Source organism: Podarcis tiliguerta (genome assembly GCF_965153285.1).
Source record: "Podarcis tiliguerta genome assembly, chromosome: 1".
Classification (NCBI taxonomy): Eukaryota; Metazoa; Chordata; class Lepidosauria; order Squamata; family Lacertidae; genus Podarcis; species Podarcis tiliguerta.
This window is the reverse complement of record NC_139534.1, coordinates 11,755,287-11,771,727: the sequence shown is the minus strand read 5'-3', so window position 1 is coordinate 11,771,727 and position 16,441 is coordinate 11,755,287. Positions and strand designations below refer to the sequence as shown.

General features: G+C 44.2%; 1 protein-coding gene across 16 annotated transcripts in view; it reads right to left on the bottom strand.

Annotated features, from left to right (window-relative positions):
• Positions 1–16,441, bottom strand: part of ABI2 (abl interactor 2) — a 73,260-nt gene that overhangs the window by 43,446 nt on the left and 13,373 nt on the right. For 6 of the 16 annotated variants that reach the window (XM_083409775.1, XM_083409790.1, XM_083409779.1 and 3 more), the window contains exon 1: positions 9,869–10,272. The exons of 1 other annotated variant lie outside the window; for it this stretch is intronic. In XM_083409775.1, the coding sequence (XP_083265901.1) occupies positions 9,869–9,985 (117 nt within the window). In that variant the 5' untranslated portion in view covers positions 9,986–10,272. Of the gene's footprint in view, positions 1–9,868; positions 10,274–16,441 lie in introns of those variants that run through there. 9 more of the 16 variants (XM_083409783.1, XM_083409785.1, XM_083409786.1 and 6 more) reach the window with 3 other exon arrangements.

Here is a 16,441-nt window from a genome sequence, read left to right as displayed (position 1 = left end):
AATCAGGATGCAAAGCAAGAGCATAGGTTAAGTTGAAGTTATTTTTGTAGCATTATGGAGTTATATCACATTGTCATATATTCATATTTTACCTTAAAAGTTTATGATCTTCTATACTTAGAAGTCAGAAATTCTACTTATCTTGCTTAATGAAAGACTAACAGATGATGGAAATTTCTGTCAAGTATGCAGAATCTATTACTTCCAATAAATCAAATTTACTAAATTGGAGATTACATCGTATACACAAGGGGCATGGCAAGAGATTATTTTAGCTGATCTTGCCAAAGCTACTATCCTAACATAAGAACATAGGAAGAGCCTAGTGTATCAAGCCAGTGGTTAATCTAGTTCAGAATCCTGTACACAAGCAAGAGCTGAGTTCAACAGCACTCTATCCATTTGTGATTTCCAAAAACTGGCATTTGGGACATTCTGCCCGAGACAGTTCAGGCAATAGTCTTATTTAGACTACTGGCTGAGAAACTGGAATGTTTCCTGAGAAACCATTGAATTTAGTAGAATTAGTAGAAGAAATATTTGTTTCTTGACTTCTAAACTGTACTGGTAAATTCATGTCTTGCTCAAGAATAGGTTGCTAACCATAGGTATAAACTATCCTGCAACCTCAATAGTATAAGCTTAATATTTAAAGTCAATTCATGTATAGTACTTGAAAGCAGGCAACTAGTTTAAGTTTAGATATGCAGTCATACCCTGGTTCGTGAACACCTTGCAAGTTGAATGTTTTGGCTCCCAAACGCCACAAACTCGGAAGTGAGTGTTCCGGTTTGCGAACGTTCATTGGAACCCAAACGTCCAATGCAACTTCTGCAGTTTCTGAACATTTTGGAAGTCAATGGACTTCCGGAACAGATTCCGTTCAACTTCCAAGGTACCACTGTATGTCACTTCTCCACAGGAATTTGTGCCCATAATGGCTATGTTGCTTCTACCTCCACTGTTGGAGGCAGTATACCAGTTGCTGGGAATCACAAAAGTGGTGTTGCACTCAGGGTTTGCTTTTGGCCTTCCCATTGCCATTGGGCTGGCAACTGTGAGAACAGGATGCTGGGCCCAGCAGACTCTTCCTATGCTCAAAGTATCTCCCAACCATCAACTAATTATCAAAATATTTGAAAAAAAATGTTGCAAGACCATTCAATAATGTCAAATAAAACAAAAGTAACTCAACAAACATATGATAAGTTCATTAGCAGAATGAAATAATACATAAAGCAAAACCAAAGTTAAGCAACAAAAACTAAACTAAATTAAATTAAAATGTGAGCCATGCTCATCTTGCTGTATTTCAACGGGCTCAGCAGCCTGGCTTAAACACAGTTCAGAGAAAGCTGGTTCATAGGTGGCTCCAAACTCACTCCTCCGAAAGAGGCAGACAACAGCACATGGGAAGTTCTGCGGAGGGTAATGATACTTTCCTGAGCCTCCCAGCTAGTGCTGGTCTTTCCTCGTGCCAGAAACAATGAGGAAATATGTACTGTCTCCTCCACAATGTTACCATCTATATAAAGCCAATCACATTTCATTTGTACTATTCTAAACCAAGCCTGTCTGTGTGTGTGTGCTTCAGTGAAAAGGGCATCCTGACAAGTCAAGCAGCCTTGGGTCATAGACTGCATATCCCTTGTGCCTTTTTAGACAATGCCAATGTAGTCTAGCCCCTAAAAAAATGAAATCAGTCCCCTGATTCAGTTTATTCATAAAGAACAGATTCAAGTATCTAGATGTCCAATATTATCAATGTAATACATCACAAATAAACTGTAGTACTTAAATTTAGATTTTAATCTAAGTACTGTCTCAAAAAATTGCACATCAGGCTATTTTCTATGTATGTATTTCACACACTCAGCAATTTCATATGTCAGTTGGAATATGTTTAGTCTAGGTGAACACACTGATTTTTACTGCACACAAATCTTTGACATTAGCAAGTATGTTTGCTTGCTTGTTTTTAAAAAGCAGGAACATTAGTTTTGAAGTATCCCAATTAGACCACTAATGCCTTTTAAATCTGTCCAGTATGTGCTTAAAGCATTAGATGCTTGAAGTGTTTACATGTCTTAAATCCATTTCAATCTGATTTTCCCCCCCCTGCATCCTTAAATCTCTTTAATGATAATGTTTCCCCACCCTTTTCCAGGGCTGTTTCTCACAAGATGACATTTCCTAGATGGAAGCCTCTTCTATAGAACTGTGTGAATAATTCATCCGGTGTGAGATAGTCACATTTGTAATCTCACGAGGTGCAAATGTGGTAGGCAACTAACAAATACAGCTTGCCACCAACTTCTACCCAGAAGAAATAAAGACACATGTGTTTGTCACATATAACAAAGTACATGAGGAAGTTACACAATTGTCTGCCTAGATGGAATTTCTACCTATGTGGTTTCTGTCTAGATTCTAGGGCGGCATAGCATCAAGCTTTCTGCTCATCCCTTCTAACCCTTACTTTAGACCAGGGATAAAGAACCTGTGACCCTCCAGATTTTGTTAGAGTCCATCAACATATGGAGGGCCACAGGTTCCTCATCTCTGTTTTAGACTTTTCCAGTACAGTGGTACCTACAGTTACAAACTTAATTCATTCCAGAGGTCCGTTTGTAACCCAAAACCGTTCTTAACATGAGGCTCACTTTCGCTAATGGCACCTCATGCTGCTGCTGCGCCGGCAGTGAGCGACTTCCGCCCGCATCCCGGGGCAAAGTTCGCAACCGGAAGCATCTACTTCCGGGTTAGCAGAGCTCATAACCCAAAGCATTCGTAAGGAGGGCAGTACGTAACACGAGGTTCCACTGTATAGAAATCACAAGGACATCATAACTCAAATATTGCCAGCAGTAAAGAGAGCCCAAATTCCTGAGAAATCCCCAAGCCTTAACCACTGTGATAACTTTGGTCATCTCCAGTGCTTTTTTTCAGGGGGAACTCACAGGAACTCAGTTCTGGTACCTCTCAGGTGAGTTCCAGCACCTCTCAGGCGGGTGCCATTGCCATTCTAAGAGAAAGAGGGAGACATTCGTGGTAAGTTCCAGCACCTCTTTATCTAGTAAAAGAGCACTGGTTGTCTCAGTGCAAGAAAGATGGTGACTATTACAGTTGTCTCTTGGTTTCTGTAGCATCACTGTGTTACATCATGAGTCATCTCATCAATACTACTTTGAGCTATTTATTCTGTTTTATAAATTTAGAACTTATATACCCCCCTATTGCTCTTGATTGCAATCCTTTTCCTTTCCTAAAGGAATTTATTCCACAGGCAAGGTTAGACCTGTTCCCCTCTGTAATACTGAGTCAGCTATCTCTGCAGATGGCCAGAGACAGTAAAGTGCTGGAAAAAAGCATTCTTGCCCAGCAGGAGAAGACATTTCATCCCAAAGCATCCTTAACTGGGAGAATCTCTCAAGATTACTCAATTTCCTTGTGAAGTAGTAATGTGACATGCTCTGACCTCATGGAATGAACAAACAGGAGTACTTATTAATTCAAAACTATCAGATCTTCCTTAGTAAAACCACTATTTCAGGAGGACTACGGCAGCTCCCAAATACCAAGTGGAGCCCTGTTGCATTCCAAGAATCAGTTATCCCACCAACATACTGTATTCCTTTTTAACTTGCGTGGCAAAGTAAAAACTTCCAACCCATCATACAGGAAAGAGAATAAATAAAAAAGGCACTGGGGAAAGTGCTGAGACTTCCCTTCCCTCACGCAGAGTTTATATATAACCAAATGGCAGAGTACAAAAATCACACTGTTTATTTCAGGACAACACTATGCTCTTGTCAGATTACCAACATGCAAGTGTAGTTACATTGTTTTGCATTCAGCTATGAAGGTAATCATGAAGATTAAAAGTTGTGCTTCTTTCCCAGCATAGCTTAAAAAATAAAAATCTTTATTTAGGTAAGAAGATAATAAGCCAGCTGCTTGTATCTTATGTTGCAGAGGATGTCCAAAATGCATTTATCTCCTTCAAAGAAATGTGTGAGGGAGAGAGAAAATAAGTACAGTAGTACCTTGGAACTCAAACGCCTTGGCTCCCAAACAAATCGGCTCCTGAACGATCAAAACCCAGAAGTGAGTGTTCCGGTTTTCAAAAGATTTTCGGAAGCTGAACATCTGGTGCAGCTTCCGCGGCTTCCTGCAGCCAATCGGAAGCTTTGGTTTCCAAACATTTTGGAAGTCGAATGGACTTCTGGAACAGATTCCATTTGACTTCCAAGGTACAACTGTATGTATGAATGTACATTAATGGCCCTGTACATCATGCCCACTAACATCCTCGACCCTCCCACTGCCTAGGGTTCACCTACCTCAGAGGAAATACACACACACACACACACACACACACACACACTCACTCGCACTCCCTGCTTCATGAAACCTACTTTTCCCCAACCCCTACAAACAGCTGTGTTGGAGCTCTCATGAGGAAACATGAGTAGGTTTAAGTTAAGCCATACGTAAATATTGTTGGCTGAATGAGTATACACAGCCCTTCACAATGTTTTTCCCTGAAAATCCAGGGATAGTCATGAGTGATTGATTGCACAGTGAAAAGGGAAACATGCAAATGCATCCAACTAAGTTTTACTCAGTAAGTAGACTTATTGACATTGAAAGCCACTAGAGCCAATAGAGCAGATCCTCTTGAAATTGGCTCCCCCCCCCCCACAGGTCCCCTCCCAGTACAGATCACATTTGTTTCCATTGGCTTCCATGCTGAAAATAAGAATTCAAGAGAATTTTTAATTCTTCTGCATCTGACTTTTACCCAAACTCTATGGAAAACAGAGAAAGAGTTTGCACATGCAAACTGACTGATACATGGGGGAAAGAAGCAACCAAAAGCGTGGTGTCCCTGGCAGTCTTTCAAAATGGCAAACATAACTACAAACGCAAGAAAGACAGCAACACTTGTGCTAAACTATGACTTAGAATAACGTCCAAATACAGTGGGCGCTCAGGTTGCAAACGTGATACGTGCGGGAGGCACGTTCACAACCCGTAGCATTCGCAACCTGCAGCGCCTCGTCTGCGCACGTGCGGGTCACGATTTGGCACTTCTGCACATGCACAAGCGCCAAAACCCAGAAGTAACCCGTTCCGGTACTTCCGGGTTCAGCACGGTGCACAACCCGAAAACACGCAACCTAAAGCGTCTGTAACCCGAGGTATGACTGTATGCCCTATGACTGTATAAAAAAGTAGATTCTGAACGGTAACCATTTACAAAGTAAGGTTCTGGGATAAATTCTGATACACTAACTTCAATACTGAACACTCAACACCTGCATGTGTATACATATTTTTTCAAGAAATCATAAAATATTAAGTGAGAAACATTGTTCAATTTGCTACTTTTCGGTGTAGTACTATCCACAATGTCATTTTCAGAATTCTAGTACCCCATATATGTTTAGCACGAATCCTCTGTAGTTACAGCCTCTTCTTATATCTGCATTTTGCAAATCGCTGGCTCATACAAGCTGCCTTCACATCCCACTCACTACTTCACCTATCTGTGTTAGGCTGCTTCTTTATAATATTCTGTAAAAATACATGCATTGCACTTCAGATATGAAGGGTGCACACATGTATAAATCACCCTCTTTTCCTTTAAAAATAGGCATGAGTAGAGCAGAAAAGACCATGTTTCTACTTGCATATGTTGCAAATGAAAAAGCAGTGCATGCATATACTTATGTGGGAGTATAAAATGTCATTTAGAAGCAGCAGGCTCACTTCAGCACATACATTAACTCTTCAAAAATTAGTGCAAGTGCTGAAGATCCTTTCAGTACTCACTCAGGCTACAAATACCATGCATACTTACCTAAAAGTAATCCCCACTAAACACTGTGATCCTTACTTCAGAGTAAACACACAGAAAATTAAGCCACATATCTGAGAACAGTTTGCACAACAGAGGGAATCTGTTCCAAATTAAACTGAAATCTAATTTCTCCATCTGTAAATTCCCTTTTTTGCTTAGTTAAGTTGCACTCAAAACAATATACATGGGCTAAAGACATATCCAGGTTATTTTAGTCTTGCTTTCTTTAAAAAATTAGGCCCAGATCACAGCAAAAACTACGGTTGCAAAGTGGGGTTTTTAAGTGATTTTGAAGTTCTCATTTTCCCAGTAATTCCTGGGAGGAAACCTAGTTTTCAGTGGTCCAGCCATACCTTGTTTTCCACTGGAAACTGCCATCCTGAGGTTTTATTCTGAAAACTAGCAGATTCTGAGTTATTTTCCAACTTCACAATGACCCAGTTCAAATGTAACACTAAGCCAAACTATAGGTTAGCCCAAATGTGCAGGCATTTGGAGTCATGGAGATGAGATTGCAGCTGCTTTGTTCCTTCATCAGTCCTGTTACTGCTGTGCTGCTATAAGGTAAATTATGGTTGGACTTAATGGATTGTTATCAGAATTTGGGCTAGAGATTTATTTCACTCCACAAGCCGTAGCCAAGGTTTGTTCTTTGTTTACAGCTTGTGGTTGGTTTGAAGAAAGCAAAGCATGACCCTGGGTTTGGACAACATAAGTCAAATCATGGCTTAGCTTGGAGAGTATCACAATCTTTTATCCATGTTTTGGCTTAGAATTACATGTGAACTGAGCAAGATCTATCTTCCACTCTGGTCCTTATTAGTTACCCACTTTACATCATGTAATATAACAAGTATCAAAAATCTGACAGAAAAATATCTCAGCTCAAGAAGTATTGTTACCAGAACTATATGAAGAGAAAGCTTTAATCTGCACAGTTGGCTAAAATTTCTATCATTATATCAGACTCTATGTTCCTCTGCAAACAATACTTCTTTAACCTTCTGCAAGCCTCAGTAAAATTCTCCAAGGCTATGATATCAGGGGGCGATGATAATTGCTCTCGCCACATCACACCACCATTTCAGCAAAACCTGATCAGAAATTCAATCATCTCCAGGTCAAATGCCAGAATATTTTCCATCGTTATTATTAAAACTAAAAGCAAAAAATCCTGCAAGCCTACCCGTTCCCACCATGATGCAACATGGCAAAAAAGATCTCATTCATCCTGTGCTATAAAAGAAAAACTTTTGCTTAGTTCAGACCATTAGCTATTACGCATAAAGGACACCATGGTGAAACCATGGTACATGCACCAAGGCAGATCAACTACAAAAGCTCTCTGAACACACAAAGATAACCCAATTAATAGGTCTGGTCATTCAAATAATGCAAATGAATCAATGCGTATTCCATAGCTGTCAAGTGTCCCTTATTTGAAGGGACAGTCCCTTATTCCAGCGCCATGTCCCGCTGCTGTCCCTTATTGATAGATGTCCCTTAAATTTCAAAGGAAGCCGGCCGGGAGGAGGGAGGCTCCAACTGTGTTGCTTGGCTGTGTTGCTCACCCAATAAGAAGTCTAAGAATGACTGGGGGTGGAGCTTGTGGAGCTTGTGTGTGGCTAGTTAATTCAAGCTGAGGGGGCTTTTGAATGCTGGATGCCATTTTGTTGCACGTGCTGCTGCAAACTTTGCAGTGCAAAGCCAGGCCGGGGAGCCATCTTAAGTTGAGGCTGCATAGGCCTTGTGGTGTATGTGATTCAGATTCTGTTCAGTTGAACCTCTGGTTACAAAGTTGGTTGGACAGTGTTCTCGAAGCTACCAGCATGGGTTTGACCAGACTGCAGGAGGACAGGAAGACTGGAGTGCCTGGAACAGGAGAGGCTGCAGGCCCCTTATTTTGGCTGCTGGTCCCTTATTTTCAAGGCGGCTGGTCCCTTATTTTCAAATCTGTAAATTGACAGCTATGGCATATTCTCATTGTGGCATTGTAAATGCTCCACCCTTCCCTTGTTCTTCAAATAATATGTTAGAAGATACAGAGAAACATTCTATAAATGTCTTCTACTGTTTCTTGGTCTCTCCTCGAGAACTTGCTATACTTACATCATGGATACACTTATAAGGAAACAAATTCCAAGATTTCACAACCCTTACATGTCCCAAGCTATGTTATTTTTCAAATCAAAAACAGGTTGCAGAATTCACTTGTTGTAAAGTGCCCTGACTATGCCAAGAGAAAATAAATTTGCCTTTCTTTTCTTTAACCATTCCTTTACATAAAGCCCAGAAAGCTTAGATTCATTAGAACGAGTTGGAAGGCAATGCAGACTTCAATAATAAGATAATAGGTACGTGAATAAAACCTAGGCATGTACTGAAGCAACAGATGCAGCTTCACAATGCCCACTTGAAGCAAAATCACCTGCATTCAGTTGTTAGCCATATCCGATTTCCCTTTTAATCAGCAATGCGTGGAAGACAAGCTGTCATTATGCCATTATTTATCATTATGCCATTATTTATATTTGGAACTTACAGATATGCACCCATCCCTGTGCCTTTGGAGATCTACTACTCATTTGCCTTGTCTTTCCTCAGCATCTTTTCACTATGCAGTCATTGACATGGCAGCTTCATTGAAAAATCTTTGAAAGACAAAATGCCAGTCAGCAGGCAGAGAGCTGCTGAATTGTATCAATGTGACATTTTAATGACACTGCATACCATGCAATAATATGAGAATTAACCGTATCACCTCTCTGCTGCAAGTGTGCATGAAAGGCTGATGTGGCGAGGATGCAATCTAAAATACTGTACATGCAACCTAAGCTAGGCCAACTGCCTGTTTGAATATTCAAGTATAATTTCAGCACGCATGTTTATTCAGAAGGAAACTCGGTTGGTTTTTTCCTTCTCCCCAAGACACAGCAGAAATACCAAAATGCTAACCCACCCAGATGCAAGTATTCTCAACTACCACATCACAGGAGGAGCCCTGAAGATGCAGCTTAACATCATCACCTCCAGAACAATGTTGCCCGCTGGATATTTCAGCAGTAACGGGCAGTCTGATGGCTTGGGAGTCTGAATTACAAGATCAACTGATATCCTTTTATTCCGAGCATACTGTGATATTCTTAGCGGAGGAGGAGAAGGAGGGAAGAAGGCAGTCCTTTATGAATGCACATCTGGCCACCACCTATCTAGAAGGAGCGACACACTGTAAGGGGGAAAGGTCTGTTCTCAAATCGTTTCACAGCAGCATCTGCCAAGAATCGTGTGCGCATTCACACACACACTTAACAAGCGCAGCATGAGCACAAATCACTCCACACAACGCTGCGGAACGAGAAGCGTTTCCTCGAGGCTCTTGATCCCACGGTCGTGGGTTCGAGCCCCACGTTGGGCAAAGGATTCCTGCGCTGCGGGGGGCTGGGGGTGGGTGGGCTAGATGACCCTCGTGGTCCCTTCCAGATCTACGATCCCACGGCTTCTGCGAGCCGCGAGCAGCAGGGGAGGGTCACCGGGAGGGCAAAAAAGGGAACCCGTCCCCATGTATTATATATGTGAACCGCACCGAGATTTTTTGATGGAAGGGCTGGATAGAAATCTAATAAATAAAAATATTCATACCCCGCCCATCTGGCTGGGTTTCCCCCCACCAAAATGTCCACGGGCTTGCTCCACTGTTGTTTAAAACACACACACACACACACAACGCGGGGTTTGAGCCTGCGAAAGCGAGCATCTCTCCCGGCGCCCAAGATATGCCGAGGCGCCCTCTTGCGCGGACATCCCGCCGCAACACGCGTGTCGCCCTTTCCCACGACCGCCCAACCCCCACACTCCCGGCTCCAGAAGCACGAAACGTAGGACGCCCCGAGATTTCCCCTCAGCAAGGGGCGGCGGGGTGTGTGTGTTTTTTTTTGGGGGGGGGTGGAGACCAGACCCGGTTGGGGGAAAGGCGCGCCCCCGCCCTCACACGTAACGCCGTACCTGTATGTAGTTGGTCTCGCAGTACTCGGCGACCCGCTCGAGGTTGGTGTAGCTGTCGAAGAGGGCCCGGCGCCCCCCGGGGATCTCCTCCTCCAGCAGCATCTGCAGCTCCGCCATCTTCACATGCTCGCGCGCTCCGTCCCGCCCCTCTTCCCTCGCCTCCCCCCCCTCAACCCCGCGCCTCAGCCGCGGGGACGGACAGCCGCCCCCTCCCCTCTCTTCTCCACCTCACCCCCCACCCACCTACACACACACCCCTTGCGACGTACGCCCTCCGACGGCCCCCGGCCGCGGCGCCTCACGCTCTTTCCCCTCACGCCGTGAGAGAAACACCCACCGGCCAGGCGGAGGCGGAGGCGCGGCGCAACCGGCCAACAGCGGCGGACGCCACTGCGCAGGCGCGGGGGGGGCTTCCACAACGGCTGCTCCTGCTCCTCCTCCCCCCCCTCCCTCGTTCGCGCGCGCTCTCCCTCGCTCACGCGCACGCGCGCATGCTCCCCGCTTCCCTCACACCGCAAACCCCGCCTTCCGCGGTCGGCCGCCGTTCGGGCCGCTTCCGGTGTCCCCGTGTGCCCCGCCCCCCTTCTCCCCCCCCCATCTCGCGTCATGGCGGCCTGTGGGGAGAAAGGCTTGGCGGGTGAGGGGGGGGGAGTTGGGAGGAGTGGAGTGAGGGATGCGATGGGGTGTCTCCTATGCCCACACATGCCCTTGTGTGGGGAGAAAGGAATAGTGGTGGCTGGAGAGGAGGTGAACTGGATGCTACAATTCCACCATCTGGGGGGTGGGGGTGAGGGCGTACATCCTGCCTCCCCCCCCCAAATAATAATAATAATAGTAATAATGATGATGATGATGATAATTCAGCCTCCATATCTGTTTTTCACAAGATTCCATTTTCTTTTGTTACAGTAACGCTGAGGTCTGAAATAGAGAATACATGTTGATCATTGCACAAGGCAAATGTTGTTTAGTCGTTTAGTCGTGTCCGACTCTTCGTGACCCCCTGGACCAGAGCACGCCAGGCACTCCTGTCTTCCACTGCCTCCCGCAGTTTGGTCAAACTCATGCTGGTAGATTCAAGAACAGTATCCAACCATCTCGTCCTCTGTCGTCCCCTTCTCCTTGTGCCCTCCATCTTTCCCAACATCCAGGTCTTTTCCAGGGAGTCAAAGTATTGGAGCCTCAGCTTCAGGATCTGTCCTTCCAGTGAGCACTCAGGGCTGATTTCCTTCAGAATGGATAGGTTTGATCTCCTTGCAGTCCATGGGACTCTCAAGAGTCTCCTCCAGCACCAGAATTCAAAAGCATCAATTCTTCGGCGATCAGCCTTCTTTATGGTCCAGCTCTCACTTCCATACATCACAACTGGGAAAACCATAGCTTTAACTATACGGACCTTTGTTGGCAAGGTGATGCCTCTGCTTTTAAAGATGCTGTCTAGGTTTGTCATTGCTTTTCTCCCAAGAAGCAGGCGTCTTTTAATTTTGTGGCTGCAAAATCTGCAGTGATCATGGAGCCCAAGAAAGTAAAATCTCTCACTGCCTCCATTTCTTCCCCTTCTATTTGCCAGGAGGTGATGGGCCCAGTGGCCATGATCTTCGTTTTTTTGATGTTGAGCTTCAGACCATATTTTGCACTCTCCTCTTTCACCCCCATTAAAAGGTTCTTTAATTCCTCCTCACTTTCTGCCATCAAGGTTGTGTCATCTGCATATCTGAGGTTGTTGATTTTTCTTTCGGCGATCTTAATTCCGGCTTGGGATTCATCCAGCCCAGCCTTTCGCATGATGAATTCTGCATATAAGTTAATAAGCAGGGAGACAATATACACCCTTGTCGTACTCCTTTCCCAATTTTGAACCAATCAGTTGTTCCATATCCAGTTCTAGCTGTAGCTTCTTCTCCCACATAGAGATTTCTCAGGAGACAGATGAGGTGGTCTGGCACTCCCATTTCTTTAAGAACTTGCCATAGTTTGCTGTGGTCGACACAAAGGCTTTTGCATAGTCAATGAAGCAGAAGTAGATGCCCTTCTGGAACTGCAAATACACATACATAAGTACAGTCATACCTTGGGTTGAATATGGTCTCGGCGGCCGCCCCCTGTCACCAGTCTAGCTGCCGCATACTGGATTAGTTGTAGTTTCCGAGTCACCTTCAAAGGTAGCCCCACGTAGAGTGCATTGCAGTAGTCCAAGCAGGAGATAACCAGAGCATGCACCACTCTGGCGAGGCAGTCTGCAGGCAGATAGGGTCTCAGCCTACGTACCAGATGGAGCTGGTAAACAGCTGCCCTGGCCACAGATTTGACCTGTGCCTCCATGGACAGTTGTGAGTCCAAAATGACTCCCAGGCTGTGCACCTGGTCCTTCAGGGGCACAGTTACCCCATTCGGGACCAGGGAATCCTTCACACCTGCCCGCCTCCTGTCCCCCCAAAACAGTACTTCTGTCTTGTCAGGATTCAACCTCAATCTCTTAGCCGCCATCCATCCTCCAACCGCCTCCAGACACTCACACAGGACCTTCACCGCCTTCACTGGTTCTGATTTAAAAGAGAGGTAGAGCTGGGTATCATCCGCATACTGATGAACACCCAGCCCAAACCTCCTGATGATCTCTCCCAGCGGCTGCATGTAAATGTTGAAAAGCATGGGGGAGAGGACAGAACCCTAAGGCACCCCACAAGTGAGAGCCCAGGGTCTGAACACTCATCCCCCCCCCCACCACTTTCTGAACACTGCCCAGGAGGAAGGAGCGGAACCACTGTATGACAGTGCCCCCAGCTCCCAGCCTCTCAAGACAGTCCAGAAGGATGTTATGGTCGATGGTATCAAACGCCGCTGAGAGATCCAGCAGAACTAGGAAACAGCTCTCACCTTTGTCCCTAGCCCGCCGGAGATCATCAACCAGTGCGACCAAGGCAGTTTCAGTCCCGTGATGAGGCCTGAATCCCGACTGGAAGGGATCCAAATGGTCCGCTTCTTCCAGGCGTGCCTGGAGTTGTTCAGCCACCACTCGCTCAATCACCTTGCCCAAGAATGGAAGATTTGAGACTGGGCGATAGTTGGCCATCATGGCCGCATCTAAAGATGGTTTTTTAAGAAGCAGTTTAATAACCGCCTCTTTCAGCGGGTCTGGGAAGACTCCCTCACGGAGGGAAGCATTCACCACCCCACGAAGCCCATCGCCCAGCCCTTCCCAGCTAGCTTTTATAAGCCAGGATGGGCAAGGATCCAGGAGACAGGTGGTTGGTTTCACTCGTCCAAGCAGCCTGTCCACATCCTCGGCGGTAACAGATTAGAATTGATCCCACTCAACTTGACTAGACAAAACTCTAGCACTCTCCCGCCCCGGCCCTGCTCCCACGGTGGAGTCTACTTCTTCCCGAATCTGAGCGATTTTATCTGCAAAAAAATTTGCAAAATCATTGCAGGAGAACATGTGGCCCGTACTGGGCCCCGATGTTGCAGGTGGTTCCGCTAAATTGTGAACCACCTGAAAAAGTCTCCTGCTGCTGTTTTCTGCAGATGCAATAGAGGCGGTGAAGAAATTCTTCTTCGCCGTCGCGAAGGGCATATGTGTTGCAAATTAGGCTATTTTTGATGTTAGCCACTCTGAGCCCGGCTTCAGCTGGGGAGGGCGGGATATAAATAAAAAAAATTATTATTATTATTATTATTATTATTATTATTATTATTATTATTATTATTTATTATTATTCACCCTTGGCACACGGCCTTGAACCAGCACACAGCCTTCTGGAACCCAATCTATTGTTTAATGGGTCATTTACTTACTTACTTGCTGTTGTTGTTTTTCAAAAATGCATTATTATCTATAAGCCATCCTAATTTGAGAACTGTACATAGTACCATAGAATTGTAGAGGGACCACGAGGGTCATCTAGTCCAACCCCCTGCAGGGCAGGAATATTTTGCCCAACATAAGGTTCAGACCAACAACCCTGAGATTAAGAGTCTCGTGCTCTACTGACTGAGCTTTTTTATTTTTAAAAGGGGAAACCCACAAAATTTATGGCTGGGTAAAAGATTTATTGCAGGATAAATGTTTGGGGACCAAATGTGTGGCAGGTCTTGCCTGGAACTAGGCTCTAATCCACAAAAAGCTTGTGCCGTAATAAATCTGTTAAAATTCACAGTACTTATTGGTTCTTGCAACAGACTAATGCGGCTACCCCTCTGGAATCTTGACTGGAATGATTGCTTCAGATATTATTTCTAATAAACATATATTCACCAGCCACAATGTGCTAAGTGCTGCCTCTGGGCTTCTTACCAGTTTCTGAAGGGAGACTAGGATTCTAGCAAAAGAGTGCTAGACTTGGTCGGCCTTTGTCTGATCCAGAACAGCACTTTTCTTGTTCTTAAACGAGAATGCTCTTGGGAATACATAACATAGATTTTGCCTTAACTGAGCACACAATCTTGCTTTGTTAATTTAAAACATGTCAGTGGATCACAAGGGCTCTATTAATAAAGTGGACCACACAAGACTGAAGTCAGCCAGTCCCTCCTATACGAAAGGTAATCTTATGCATACTTACTTAGAAGCAAGCCCCACTGGGGAGAGTGAGAATCAATGCTTTTAATTTATTTTTATTTTTATAATGTGTTACGTTCCATGGGTAGCTAGCAGAGTTGTAACCCTCTCGTTAAAATCAACAGGACTTCACCATGCTTAACTTGGGCTAGATCATGCCCAAGGTTTGAAAACCTTTGCACAGTGGAGGGTTAAAAAATAATCATAAAATCAACTAGAATATGAATTGATGTAGCTACTGTTGAGAGTAGTTAAAAGAAGAATTGTGAAATACCTATTTCTGTCACAAAGATAAATGACATTTGGAATACCGATGATCTCTTTGTAAAAATACGTATGCAGAGAAATAGCATCCCGCTGAATAACTCCTCTCATATTACACATTAGCCTTCCTGGATTATAATTTCAATCATTAAACCTATTGAAAGCCACAACAAGGCCAAACTCTCTGTTTAGAGTTTAGAAAAACAAATGCATCTTTTTCCTCCGGAGAGACGTTAACAAGCAGAGTTCCTTAATGTTGCATATATTTCCAGAATGCTTTTGTATTTTGTCGTTATTTGTCACGTGAAATAGTGAATAAGTAATATTCCCCACTCTCCTAAATTGTAGGCTGTCAAAACATGAGATATCCAATACCTGAAAACGAACATCCGGGGCGGGGGGAATAGTAACATTAAATTCAGCTGATACACCTGGGTTCAAATTGTGTATCCACTGGATCCCTAAATGATTATTAGGATCTATCAATGTGGCATAAATTATACATGCATAGTCCACTAAGTGCAAGGTATTTCCACCTTTCTGGAATAAATGAGATTTTACCGTTCTGTTTATACCTGTCTTAGAAAAGATTAATTACTGGTTCTCATGAAAGTTATATCCAATTCCACCAAGTATTTATAAGACGATAAAGAACCAGGAAGGACAAAATTGGATGCCATTTTCCAGCATTCAGCTGTGAATTTATAGCCGTCAAAGCTGTGTTGCAGCAGAGCAACACCCTTGTGAAAATTTCATTTCGGTATGTTAAGTCGAGAATCAATTACATAGGAAAAGGTGCAGTTTTCAAGTGCCTCTTTGTGGAACAGTCTTCTTGTTCTAAATTAAACCGCTCAGAGATAAGGCAGCATCCAGATGACTTCCTCTGTGGCTGGTTTAGCACTGTAGAGCTAAATCAGAAAAAAAAGGGGGAAAGGCATTTCAAGAAAGAGGTGCCAACTAACACAAGCATTTTGCGTTCTTTTGTCAAACTCTTTCGCACTTATTCTTTTGGACTGAGGAGCCCTTGGTAGTTTGCCACTCCTTAGTCTGCCGTTTGGACTACCAGGTATCAAACTTTTGTTGGCACAGTGAACAGCACACCTAACAATTGAAAAGAAAAACCCTTTATCTGCAGTACACACATACAGTGGTACCTCTGGTTACGTACTTAATTCGTTCCGGAGGTCCGTACTTAACCTGAAACTGCTCTTAACCTGAAGCACCACTTTAGCTAATGGGGCCTACCACTGCTCCCGTGCCGCCGGAGCACAATTTCTGTTCTCATCCTGAAGCAAAGTTCTTAACCTGAAGCACTATTTCTGGGTTAGCGGAGTCTGTAACCTGAAGCGTATGTAACCTGAAGTGTATGTAACCCGAGGTACCACAGTACATCATTTAGTGATAGGTGATGAACAAGTTCCCCTCAGTTTGATTCATAATCACTTCATTATTTAAATGCTTTGTCTGCCATCTTTCAGAAAAATCTCATCTGTTTTCCAAGAGTGCCCCCACCACACGAACACACATTTTTCGATTGTTTCCCCTCCTTTAATCTGCCCTAGACAGCTACTTGGAAGAAGGCTCCCCTTACCCAAAATGCACCCAGGAGCCAATAAATGTTTTACGTGCGAATGGAGAAACACTAATCACATAAAACATTTGGAAGAACTGGGTCGAAAAGAGATGCTCTTTTGAAAACAAAAAGCTGCCTAGGCAGGTGATCCGATCATATGGTTCACAGGAAACAA